The following is a 12,500-nucleotide window of genomic DNA, read 5'->3' as shown; positions in this document are numbered from 1 at the left end:
GCGGAAAAGAGAGCAGGAGGCAGCCACCATGATGGAGAGGTACCGTGTCCTGGCTGTCCTGTCCCGTCCTGTGTGGTGCTAATCCGTCCCTGTGACAGTTCCCCTCTATATGACACAGTAAAAAACAATACTCCTCTTGACAAGACTCAGATCAGATCTAAAAATCTCTTTTTTCTCAATAGCCCGCTTGGCAGATGTTTAACCTCATCTTTATTTATAGAACCAGGCTTTCTACTTGCTTTATGTTATAACTCTCTTAAACTACTGTCTGTGAAAGTCAACACTTCCAGCTGAAACATTACAGCGGCTTATCGTCACCTCCTGCTGCTGGTAGGCTTTTAATTTGAAACTCCCTCACCGAGTATTGAGTTTCCTTGGCAGTAATGTGACGTTGTTGTTCTACTGATGGAATTAGTGCTGTAGAAGTGCACATTATTTAAGTTGAATTTACCCAATTTGCGACAGTATAGGTAATTCTTGACAAAATAATCTCAATCACATCTCACTGAGCCATCACCATGACAACTGAGCAAACTGAGTATGATGGGAAGCCATGAGAGGATGGAGCACTATTAGTTATTACTATTGTTAGTGTTTTTCAGTGCTTCCCAGCAGTATATAACAATAATTTGTAATGATATAATTGATTCAACTGATGCAAGCTGGACAATGAAAAATTATTCATTCTTTGAATGTTATCAGCCGATTGAATGGGCTTTATCAGTGGTTATTGCTACCATTCTAATGCTTCAGACTGGCAAGACCCGCCCTCTGTAGCTGGTTGAGACAGAGGTCAAGGTTAGGAATTGACCTTGAGTAGTGAGGATCAGTATAGCACGTTGGTCAGGGCATAGGATCCGAACAAATCAGGTTACCAGTATCTTGGCGACATGGACGCCTGGCCAATCCTAGTGTTTGAATGCTGCACAACGTCACTTCTTGCCAAGAAGAGCAGTGGGATTCATAAAAACCAGTGGCGGCTGGTGGGACATTTTCTAGGTAGGGCTGTGCTACATCCAATCAATCTCAGCAAACATCCCAGAATGATTTAATGCAAAAAAAATTAAGGTATCAAACACGCATTACTACTTTGCAGTTAAATATTTTATGTTTATTCCAACATGAAAAAAAGCAGTAAATAACACTTAAACAAACACGTCAGGACATCTTATTTTTGTCACCCTCACAGGCAATTCAGTATAATATAATAATATATTATATATCATATAATAATATTCTGTATAATATAGTGGTTCAAAGCTAAAATCAACACTAACTTTCTAGCTCCTGAAGCTAGCAGCTTGCCGCAGCTGGGCGACTAGCTGTTCTACTAGGTAGAGCATGGTCGTCCTTCACTCACAGGATCAGCAGTTCGATCCCCGGCTCCACTAGTCCATGTCGACCCCAAATTGCTCCCGTAGCTGTGCCTGCGGTGTGCGAATGTTGTATGAATGTTAGTTGGAGTCCTGATGGGCAGGTGGCACCTTGCATGTAGCCCCTGTTATCAGTGTATGAATGGGTGTGAATGGGTGAATGATGACATGTAGTGTTAAAGCGCTTTGTGTGGTCGGAAGACCAGAAAGGAGCTGTACAAATACAGTCCATTTGCTGAATGAAAGGTGCCTCCTACAGCGCAATCCACTGTGAGAACCATCACACTATTCACTACTGGTAATTTGGTGCCTAACGCCTGCTGATAGCCAGCAAGGGGATACAAAACCATGTTATAACCAACACCACTGTCTACAGCAGGCACAGGAAAGACTGATAAATGAAACTTGACTTAATTTAGTTGTGATTAAAAGTGAAACGATGTCACGTTTGAGGCAGGTTTCTTTCATCAAGTACTTTCTCATCTCTGTTTGTGCCCTGTTCCACTGCTACCACATGTTGGTGAATAGTTTCTATGCTTATACACATGAAAAAAAACATTCATGCAGTCTTGTTCTCAACTTCTGTTGAGGGACATCACAATTCCCCTTGCAGTATTGTGTGTGTGTGTGTGTGTGTGTGTGTGTGTGTGTGTGTGTGTGTGTGTGTGTGTGTGTGTGTGTGTGTGTGTGTGTGCGCTGGTTGCAGGTCTAACCAGTGTTCTTCACTGAACATTGAAGTGTCAAAGTGGGGTCTGTCAATACGGGTGTATAGCTGACTGCTCAGTGAGCACTCCAAGTGAACAAATCAATCAATATTTGGCAAACAACCTCACATCCACCGAGGCAGAGACATGCCATTCAATGTTTGAGCGTGTGTGTGTGTGTGTGTGTGTGTGTGTGTGTGTGTGTGTGTGTGTTGAAAGTCCTATAACAAGCATTTTATTTCTTTATATATATGTGTGTGCGTGTGTGTGTGTTCAGGGCTGTGTCACAGAATGCAACGCTTTTAATAGAAAGGTACATCTCAGTTAGTTTCCCAAAATCAAATTATGCATGTTCAAATAGGCAAGACATTCTGTTTTTTTGTTAGTTTTTTTTGGAAAGGTCACAGCCGGGTTGAGAGGGTTGGGTGAGATAGTTGCAGACACGCTTGCGTTATCATGCACACACACCAGCTTAAATTTGACCCGGTAGTCTTGATGCGCGGGTGTTAGTGATTTTAAAAGAACGCTGGCTGGCTGATGGATCCCCCTCTCCTCTGAGTCATCCTGCTATTTTAGGCTCTGCCCTCACGACTCCTGCGATCCACACTGACATGTCAACGCTGTTTTGTAGAATGCCTCCAAACTGAACTGTTACAAAATAGCTGGGGAAAATGCACGATGAACCTAGCTGCTGTTTGGTTAGGATTTCAACGATATCATCAGGTTGATATCGGCTTTTTGGTGATGAGACTCAGTGATGATGTCCGTTGGAGTGGCAAAAACAACAGTGACTGCATGGGAAAAGCTAGTAATAACTGACTACAGGTGGGTCCTATTAAAAATAATGAGCAGTGGAGTTTGTGGACCAGCCATATCTGTTGTCACGAACCTCATCACAGTTTCTCAGCTTTGTTTTACATCATTTTTTAGCTCACCTCAGAGCTCCCTTAGCCTGTAAACTCAACAATGCCTGTTTAATTGGGTCCGATATTCATAACAAGGAAAATGTCTCCTACAACATCAGAGAAGCAGTAGTTGTAGTTTGACCTGATGAATGTTTTCTTGGATTAGCAAAATAGGTCATGTTTCTTTGTCCATTAACACCCTGGCATTATTCTTCTTCTGCATTCTTGTGAACTTGGCTAAATATCCACCTGGACTCAAGGATGAACTGAATTGAAATATGGTGTTCAAAGACCTGGCCATAACTCAAGAATTCATCTGCTCATGTTGACATTTTCACACAAATGTCTAATAGGATAAACCCACTGAAAATGCAAGAAGACTAAAACATGATTTAAATGTAATAGTCTTTTGGTATTTGGGTTCAAAACAGTTTCACCACTTTCAAGGCCTATCATAATTTTGCATATTCAAAAAGTACAGGTTTTCCCACACAGGTGTGCGCTGTCAGTACCAGATGTTTCAACTAAAAGAGCACCAACTTTCCGAAATGCTTAAAATGTACTTGGGTCATTTGGTCCATGCCTGGTACCTTTAATAAAAATCCCCTTGCAATCTGGTAGTGTCCCAGCTTATTTTAAACATGCTGTTGTTCAGCCTCTTCTGAAAAAAAAAAACACAAACCTTGATCCATCTCTTTCCATAACCTACAGGATCTACATATCTAAGCTGCATCTTATTTCTACGTTTCAGAGAGAGTTGTTGCCAAACAGCTCTCTGCTGTCTTGACTGCACAAAACATTTGAGATAAATTGCAATCTGGTTTCCGCTTGAAGCATTCCACTGAAACTAGTCTTCTCAGAGTCTCCAAAGACATAATGATGTCTTCTGATGTGGGTGAATGCTCTGTTTTGAGGCTGTTGGATCTTAGCGCAGCCTTTGATACGGTCGATCACAGCATCTTGACTGAAAGGCTCAGGCAGTGGGTGAGTGCCTCTGGAATAGGAGTTTTTCTGCATCACTTGGTCTAAAACTGCTGCTCTTTCCTGTGGTGTGCCTCAGGGTTCCGTCTTGGGTCTCATATCATTTGCTTTGCATTTGCTAGGTCATATAATTAGTAAATTTAAATGTTTTTCATATCAGGTTTATATGTCATCCCAGTTGGACTACTGCAATTTCCTTCACCTTCCTAAGCAAGTTGTCCCTGACACATCTCGATGACAGATATCTCCATAACTAGTCAACTCAAATTGTTCAATCTAGATTGAACAATTTCACTACATGTCAAAAGAAATATGCATTCTTGATTTTGGGGTGAACTTTTAGGGATGTGCAGATCTGACTGTTTCGGTCCCAATACCAATACTTGGGCTTTGGGTATAGGCTGATAGCGAGTACTGATCCGATACCAGTGTTTAATAAATAAGCTGTATGCCTCACTTTGCAGAAGTGAATGGCATTCGTTCTAATAATATGAGGCTGGACTGAAACACAGCTTTACGAACTTTGTAAAGCAAAATGTAATAAATATATACATCGATTTATTTTAAAGTTATTTATTATTGAAATAATAAAAATAATCGTTCTTTTTGCTACAAGAAGCTCTTGCTTTCATACTGTAGTTTCACTTAAAGAGTGACACATTTAACATAACATGAGGTATCATTTTATGTATTGTTGTGCAGTACGAAGGAAAGAGTGAAAATATAAAATATCAATAAACATATTTAAAATATGCAGATATACATAGTGGAATATATATTCAGGGATAAATGACCAAAATGTAAGTGAGTGCGAGGCCTACTTGCATTGCCCTGAACCATCACAGTCAGACAATGATGGATAATGAAAAGCTGTCTTTTAGGCTGCACATTGTTCCACTGTTTCCTCTCCTGCTTCTCTTTTCCTTCTCTTGCTCTCCCACTCTTCTATCTCCAGCGGTAAGAATATGTTAGAAAAATTCACTCGAGACTGGTGTAAAAATCATTTACACCAGACATTTATTCTTTGCAAAGAAGGAGACAGGGTTGATTCACATACAGAATGTACATCAAGACCGCTCGAAGATCTGTCTCCGAGTCTCTGGTATTTATACTAAGTAAACAACATGCAGTGGGCTGGCACAGGGTAACACACACACATTTTGCGTTTCACACAGGCGTCTACGTATCTGGACACTTCAACAATTCGTTCTAGTACAAAGGTCACTTTCTTGTAAATCATGGTCGCAAATCAGCCCTGCGTAAGTATTGACGCTTTCTACAAGTTTATTATCATTCTTATTCAGGACAAACGGCTGAAGTGTTCTTTCTGCAATCAACTGCTTCCTAATAGACTAAACATCTGCTGAAGATGCCTGGTGTCCCAGATAGTTCACACAAGGACACAGGCCTTAAACACTACAGAGGACATGAGCCTCTGTTAAATGTATAACATTCACTAATTATCAAACGCATACTAATTAGTAATTTAGATTTTTCCCAACAGAATACAATGCTTTTGATGTTAAAAAAAAATGAAAATCCAGGCAGGGTGAGAAAGAGAAGATGAAGATGGAATAGAGACAACTAAAAGACTAATTCAGTTTGATGGAACCTGCATTTGAGACAATAGCCTTTTGAATGAGTCTAAAAACTGCTTGTCCCTTGTCGGAGTTTTTGAAGAAGTTTGATATGACATGTCGGAGTAACTTCAAACACTTTATAAAGCACTATACTGGCTTCTTGAGAGTCCGGCCTGGTGTATAATCAAAGGATTGGCACCAAAACCACCTCAATATCAGCTCTGTCCTCTTTCAATGCTAACATGTTAGCACACAGTATGTAAAGTGATTATCACAGACAGACTTTAATCCTTTCAATAAAATGTGCTTCATATCCAGATAGTATCTAGATGTGATTTAACCTGACTACATTTACACCTGGTATTAATATGTGTCTCTGGAGTCCACACTGAGACCAGATAGCGCCGTCCAACTTAAAGTACTCAATGCAGTCACAAGGCGTGCCTGACCACCTCCAGAGATGGTTCCGGCAAACGGATCACAATAGACCCGAACTTTCACGTGGTCTACTGGTGGTCTAAACTACTTTTCAATTGCAATCCAAACACATTTTAATGCAAGGTGAATAGACAAGGTCAAGACATTAACACATTTTTCATCACTAGTTATTGGGTTTAAGGAAAAATAGAAAATGTAAGCCCATGTAGATGAAAAATGTCATTCCACCTGCTGGCCAATAAAAAATATTTTTAATTGGTTTCTCAAGTTGCATCCTGTTTTCTATCCAGGTAGCTGGAAATGTCATTGCTTGTTTGTAATAAGAAAGGTAAAATACGAACGCGTTATTTTATACATTTTACCTTTTTTTGTAAAAAGTAATAGGAAGTTACATTCATGTAGACAAATATAACTGATGACAAAACTGTCAAGGTTCACATCATATAAATTAAGCAAGATGTACCTCATTTTCAGCTGACAACATTGTTTGAATCAGGAAATAGAAAGGGTGAAAGGGTAAAACAACTTTTAATTGTGCAGCAGATGAAATACTTTTGTTCTGGCAAATGATTAGAGTATTGCAAAGTATTATTTATTCTAGAAAATAAATAGATACTTCATAATACATGAGGTACGCTTTAGCTTAATGTATTCTAACACATTAGCGTATGATACTGGAGACTCAGAGCTGATATTGGTACCAATCTTTTTGTCACTGCTCTGACTAGACTTTCCTGTTCTGTTCTGTTCCTCATTCTTGATGTCTCTCTTCTTCTTCTCTTCCCTAAAATGGTAGAAATTTCCGCAAGCAGCTCAGGATGGTGGGCAGCCGCAGGATGAAGGCCCAGAGTAAGTCTTCCAGTCGGTCAGTGTGCATGTATGTGCAGTATGCTGATGTCAGTGCATTTTCATGCATTCTTCCTCAACAGTGTGAACCATAACATCGGAATTTATTTGTGCTTTATGCATGGAGCAGCAGTGCTGGGCATGTTTACAAGAATATTGTGTCAAGAGTGTTTATGAATCAGACATGCCATCGAAACATAATCCCTAAAATCCACGTCGATATTGATTTGGTCAGTCTTCACTGAAGTGTTTATACCGGTGTGTGTATGTCAGTGTGTGTCTGCCAAATTTGCTTTAGAAAAAGAATTGTGTCTTTTTCATGATATTGATTGTGTGCTGGAAAGTTCAAAGGCCATTTTATAGAACAGTGGTGAATTTGAGTGCCAGAAAACATCTGCACATGTTTGTTTTCTCTATTTCTAGCCGTGTCTCTATATAAACTTTTGAAAAGTTGCAAAAAATAAATGCAAATTCCAGTGAAAAAAGGCTAGACTGCATGGCTGTAATCTGCCAGTAACGAACGGAGAGGATATCAATATACAACCAGAAAGACGCTGACAGCGAAACAGCTGATGTGAGTTAAAAGTTCGCTACATCAGAAATTATTTGGGAAAGGCGTTTCCATATGTCATTTAGCGCATCAACTCTTTTTTTGACAAAGAAAAAAAACAAACGTAATGTTTTTGCATAAATATAGTTTAGACAAGGATTCAGTTAAATAAAATGTTAGATATCAAAATAAACTACATGGAAATCCTAGCCTCGCAAAACAAAGATAGCCTCACTAGTTCTAGTCTATGGAAACCACTATGACTCCAGCCTGGAAGACCAAGATTAGGTTTTCACTGGGATTGGCTTGATCACACCATAATAAATAAAATATCTAAAACGTTCTGTCAATTTTGTAATTGCTTGGTCACCTAAGTATTTTTCTAATCAAAAATGCCAAACAGCCGGTGGTTCAACATTTTTAATTATGAGAATTTGTTGCTTTTATTAGTCTTCTGTCATAGTAAATACAATATTTTGGGATTTTGGACTGTTGCACACTAAATAGCTATTTAAAGTCCTCCTCCTTCTCAGGCTTTGTGGAATTGTGATGGGCATATTTCATTTTATACTTTCTCGCCAAAGTTTGATTGATAAACCGAGAAAATAATCACAAATTGCAGTTCTAGTCAGGAGTGTGCCCTGTTGCACCTGTAACACAATATATTTTCAATGAAAATCAATAAACTATTATTGATTTACCTTAATGTAAAAATAAACCACTAAGGCCAGTTAACGGGCTGTTACACACACCGGGTCAACAAGATGGAACCCGTGATTTCTGGGGTTGATGATCATTTTGAGAGTGTGTGGTAAAGTGACATTCTTCCCCCCCCTAATTCCATCAGCCTTTGCCGACCGCCGAGCCAAGAGTTTCAGCCGCTCATGGAGTGACCCGACACCCGTCAAGCCTGACTCACTGCATGACTCCAGAGACAGTGAGTGGACGCTCCCTTAATCACTCACGCACACACAAACAAAATGCCGTACAATGTGGGCGACTGGGGGCTAAGGGGAGAGCAGGGCCGTCCTTCAATCAGAGGATCAGCGGTTCGATCCCCGGCTCCGCTGGCCACATGTCAATGTGTCCTTGAGCAAGACACTTAACTCCAAAATTGCTCCCGTAGCTGTGCCTACGGTGTAGAAATGTGATAGAATCTGAATTGTAAGTAATTGTAATTGGATAAAAGTGTCTGCTAAATGACTGTAGTGTAATGTAATATATAAAATAATGTATTTACTCGACATAGAATATACATGCTTTTATGCACATACTTATACACACACATAAGCACATGACTTTGGATGCATGTATTAACTCAAAAATGCACATAGAAACACGTCACAGATTATACAACTACATGTACAGAACATACAAATGATCACTGTTACAGACAAAAAACACACAGACAGACGGATATAGGCACTCTGACACATGGGCTTAGGTCGAATAGTCAAAAAAGAAGATGTCCTATGTCTTTTCTGAATCACTTTTCGTTGACGTCGATGGAAAACATGAGGTCAAGGAAAGACTGCATTTACACTATGCAACGGCGGATGTTTTTTTTTAAATGCAACTTTATTTATCAACTGTAGAAAATACGTACAGTGACAATCTCAATGCTGTACAATTCAAGTAAGGATTCCTGTCCAAAATAGAACCTCACCTCCTAAGAAGGATGTTTTCAGTTTATCCATAAAATTAAACGGCAATGGAGGATCTTATTGACAGCGGAATGGTGCTTTGCTTTAAACGTTGCTGCCTCAAGGAATTGTGGGATGGCATCATCTCCTTTACTTTGCTAAAGGATGGTCCAGTGTTCTCTATGCGAAAGGAGATAGAAAAGGAAGCAATGAAGCACCTGTCCTTAGCATTTAAGGCATCTGACACTTAATATATAATTTCAGTCAGTTTGGAACCCTCTGAACAAACAAGACTATTGCGCCTTTGTTACTGTAGTTTTCGACTGATATTGTGTGTCTCCAGTTTATCTGAATGTCTCCACTCTTATCTTTTTGCCATCCATCCACTCAGCCATCCTCATCTTTCAACCCGGTTGTCCATCTGCCTGTTACAGTGTATCGTAGCCGTCTGGATGCATCAGGAGAGCGTTATTGTGTCGTTTTGTCTCGTCTGCTGTCTGATTAGAACTCTCCTCTCTTTGCTGGAAAACAATGAAATAACAGGTGCAGCGCTTTTAAAATGGAGCACGGTCCTCTCTAATCTTGTTTGTGTTAACACAAACCTTTCATCTCGCCGTGTGTGTGTGTGTGTGTGTGTGTGTGTGTGTGTGTGTGTGTGTGTGTGTGTGTGTGCGCGCGCGCGCGCGCCAGGTGGCGAGCTTCAGAGCTCCTCAGGGACTCTAGATGAAGGGGCGGACGAGTACGCTGACTGGGAGGAGGAGAGGGAGATGGAGAGGGCGGCCTGTGAAGGAGAGGACTTCATCCCACCTAAAATCATGGTGCGGATCTCCGCAATCAATTTACAAATCTGATTTCGAAGTCAACCAAAATATATCCATCATGCGGCCAGGGGTATGAAGGTTTTTCTCTGTGTGTGTCCTATTTTCCACAGCTGGTATCCTCCAAGGTCCCAAAGGCTGAATATGTCCCAAACATCATTCGTAGGGACGACCCCTCCATCATCCCCATTCTTTATGTGAGTAGCAGCCACCCCTTTGTCTAGGTTTAAGGCATTTTCTGCTGTATTGATTCATCTAGTCCTTCATTGGTTGCAAAAAAACCAAAAGTAATATTTTTAGATGGAGGAAAAATGAAAATACCACGTGATATTCTTACATCCTTAACCATGATGGACCAGCTTGGCCTCATAGTGGTGCCAGGGAAAAGGTTGATACCTAGCCACACCCTTTAGACCAGGTGTATTCAATTAAAATTCAACGAGGTCCAGTTAAAAAATGATTTCCTTATGCAGTACATCCCAATAATGTCAAACTGACATTATGATTTAGTCCTATACAATTGAAGTAGCCTAGCAGTTGTATCAACATCTGTATGTTGTCAACAACTGTCCAATCAAATAAAGACAAGTTTTTGTCAGTTTTCAAATTGATCTGGACTAATTTCAGATAATACATACTCTAATAATAAATACATTTTCCTCTGTCATTTCTACATTTAAAAAAATAAAATACATAACAAAAAGCTTTTGAAAAATTAATTCAATAATAATTCTGTTTTAATCTTCCCTAAAGGACCATGAACATGCCACGTTTGACGACATCCTCGGTGAGTGTGACATCTGTGTTTTTTTTCTTCTTTTTATTATTAGCTCTCAAGTGAAAATAACTCTCCCAGTGTAAAAGTCGAAAAGATGAGGGTGGAATAAGTTTCAGTTTGCTGGAGGGCAGAGATGACTCATTGTTTTTGTACGTGTGTGTGTGTGTGTGTGTGGATAGACAGCCAATTTATGTGTCTCATCATTACGGCTGAGTGGGAAAAGTGACACCTTTCTCTCTCTCTTTCTCTTTGCTTGTCCGTTGCCCAGAGGAGATCGAGAAGAAGCTGACTGCTTACAGGACAGGCTGTAAAATCTGGAACATGCTCATTTTCTGTCAGGTGAGTGACAGCAAAGACGGGGCAATATCATGACATCATTGACACGTTGTCCGATAAATTAGACTTGGCTCTCAATAAGTCAGATTACTTCTGTCCAACTAGTAGTTATGGATTAAGGGATAGACTGATATCAGCTGCTAAAGATACCAATATGTTTTATGTATTAATTTGTGACAAATATTTGCATTTGGCAGCTTAAATAAGAAACAAATCCATTCCTTTAGCTTTTAATAGATCTACAGGCCAACGTATAACATTTAGGCCTCTTGTAAACTGGTAGTGATGTTAGGGGAGTCAAGAGGATTGTGATTGGCTGATGTCATGGGTGAGGTGGTGGTGACAACACCACTGTCATGAAAAGTGACACAAAATAAAACATAACAAAATATTATTATTATTTCATTACAAAAAATGCCTTTATGAAATAAATAAAACAGACTTTTGACAAAGGGAATTTTTGAAATAAAAATGCCTCTTGTGAAATCAAAATTAATTACAAAACAGTTATTGTAAAAATAAGAAACATGAAATAACATTTAATCATAATGAGCTAAGTTGTAATAATATTTTTGTTGATGTGATTCCCACCTGCATGCTGCTCTCATTCACGTCTCCTGCTGCCTTGATGATATATATTAGGCATAATTGGTATCAAATAACAGCCAAATGCAACGGCCCCTTATTCGTTGATACTGTCATTTCCCTATTTCTCAATTTATTTTCGCAGAATGTGACAACTCCCCTGAGTTGATTGGAGGATTTTTCAGATCACCTGTTGTGCAGGGTGTGGGGACTGGCTGCTCATTAAGAATTGACAGCAGCGTGGTGCATTTCCCCTCTAGGCCAATCAGGGTGTGACGTCACTTTTCTTCTCAGGCTAAAGAGAGGTGGGGGATTGTACACCCAGGACGATCCGATCCTTCATGTAATGTAGAGCTTGTTTTAGCAGATCCAGCCAGAAACTTTGGTCTTTAGCAGTGGCGGCTGGCCAATAGAGGGCGCTAGGGCCCCCCCTTGAGCCACAACATTTTTTAATTTTTTTTAAAAAATAAATTATATTTTAGTTTTTGAAATATGGAATGCACCCAGTAATATTTGTAAAATATGATATCTAAAATATATGCTTTTCCTCCACGTCCTCTCCGCCTGTCTGCATGTCTCAGCTGGCTGGGGCGCTGGAGAATCTGCCCACAGGAGTTGGGTCTATGAAGCAGTTTAGCCAATTGCTGATTAAAGATATAAATGAGTGACATACAAATTTAGCCAATTAGCGTCCTAAAATACATTCAGCGATGGGCAGAATTCGTTCTGCCCCAAGCTGCGCGTTCTCGTCAGGAGTAGTCTCTATAGGCGAGTGCCAGCGCGAGCACTTCTCGACAGGTTTGGCTAGCTGGATGCAGTCATGCTAATGCCTTAAAACAACGGGGACAGATCCAGCATGGACAGTTACGGAGCGAGGGACATGAAGCACCTGTCTGAGAAATGGATATATATATATATATATAAATAATATATATATATATATATATATATATATATATATAT

The 12,500-nt window shown here is 39.8% G+C and overlaps 1 protein-coding gene across 1 annotated transcript in view; it reads left to right on the top strand.

The window, feature by feature from the left end:
- The window catches only part of nsmfb (NMDA receptor synaptonuclear signaling and neuronal migration factor b), an 86,611-nt gene that overhangs the window by 56,568 nt on the left and 17,543 nt on the right, over positions 1–12,500 (top strand). The window contains exons 6-12 of the mRNA XM_031877353.1: positions 1–39; positions 6,778–6,830; positions 8,225–8,314; positions 9,711–9,838; positions 9,952–10,035; positions 10,592–10,625; positions 10,885–10,976. The exon at positions 1–39 is cut by the window's left edge and continues 30 nt beyond it. Coding sequence (XP_031733213.1) covers positions 1–39; positions 6,778–6,830; positions 8,225–8,314; positions 9,711–9,838; positions 9,952–10,035; positions 10,592–10,625; positions 10,885–10,976 — 520 coding nt within the window. The remainder of the gene's footprint in view (positions 40–6,777; positions 6,831–8,224; positions 8,315–9,710; positions 9,839–9,951; positions 10,036–10,591; positions 10,626–10,884; positions 10,977–12,500) is intronic.

This window comes from Anarrhichthys ocellatus, unplaced genomic scaffold (genome assembly GCF_004355925.1).
Source record: "Anarrhichthys ocellatus isolate YVR2014 unplaced genomic scaffold, GSC_Weel_1.0 scaffold134, whole genome shotgun sequence".
NCBI classification, from domain to species: Eukaryota; Metazoa; Chordata; class Actinopteri; order Perciformes; family Anarhichadidae; genus Anarrhichthys; species Anarrhichthys ocellatus.
Note: the sequence above shows the minus strand (reverse complement) of the source record. Positions and strands in the feature narration are given on the sequence as shown.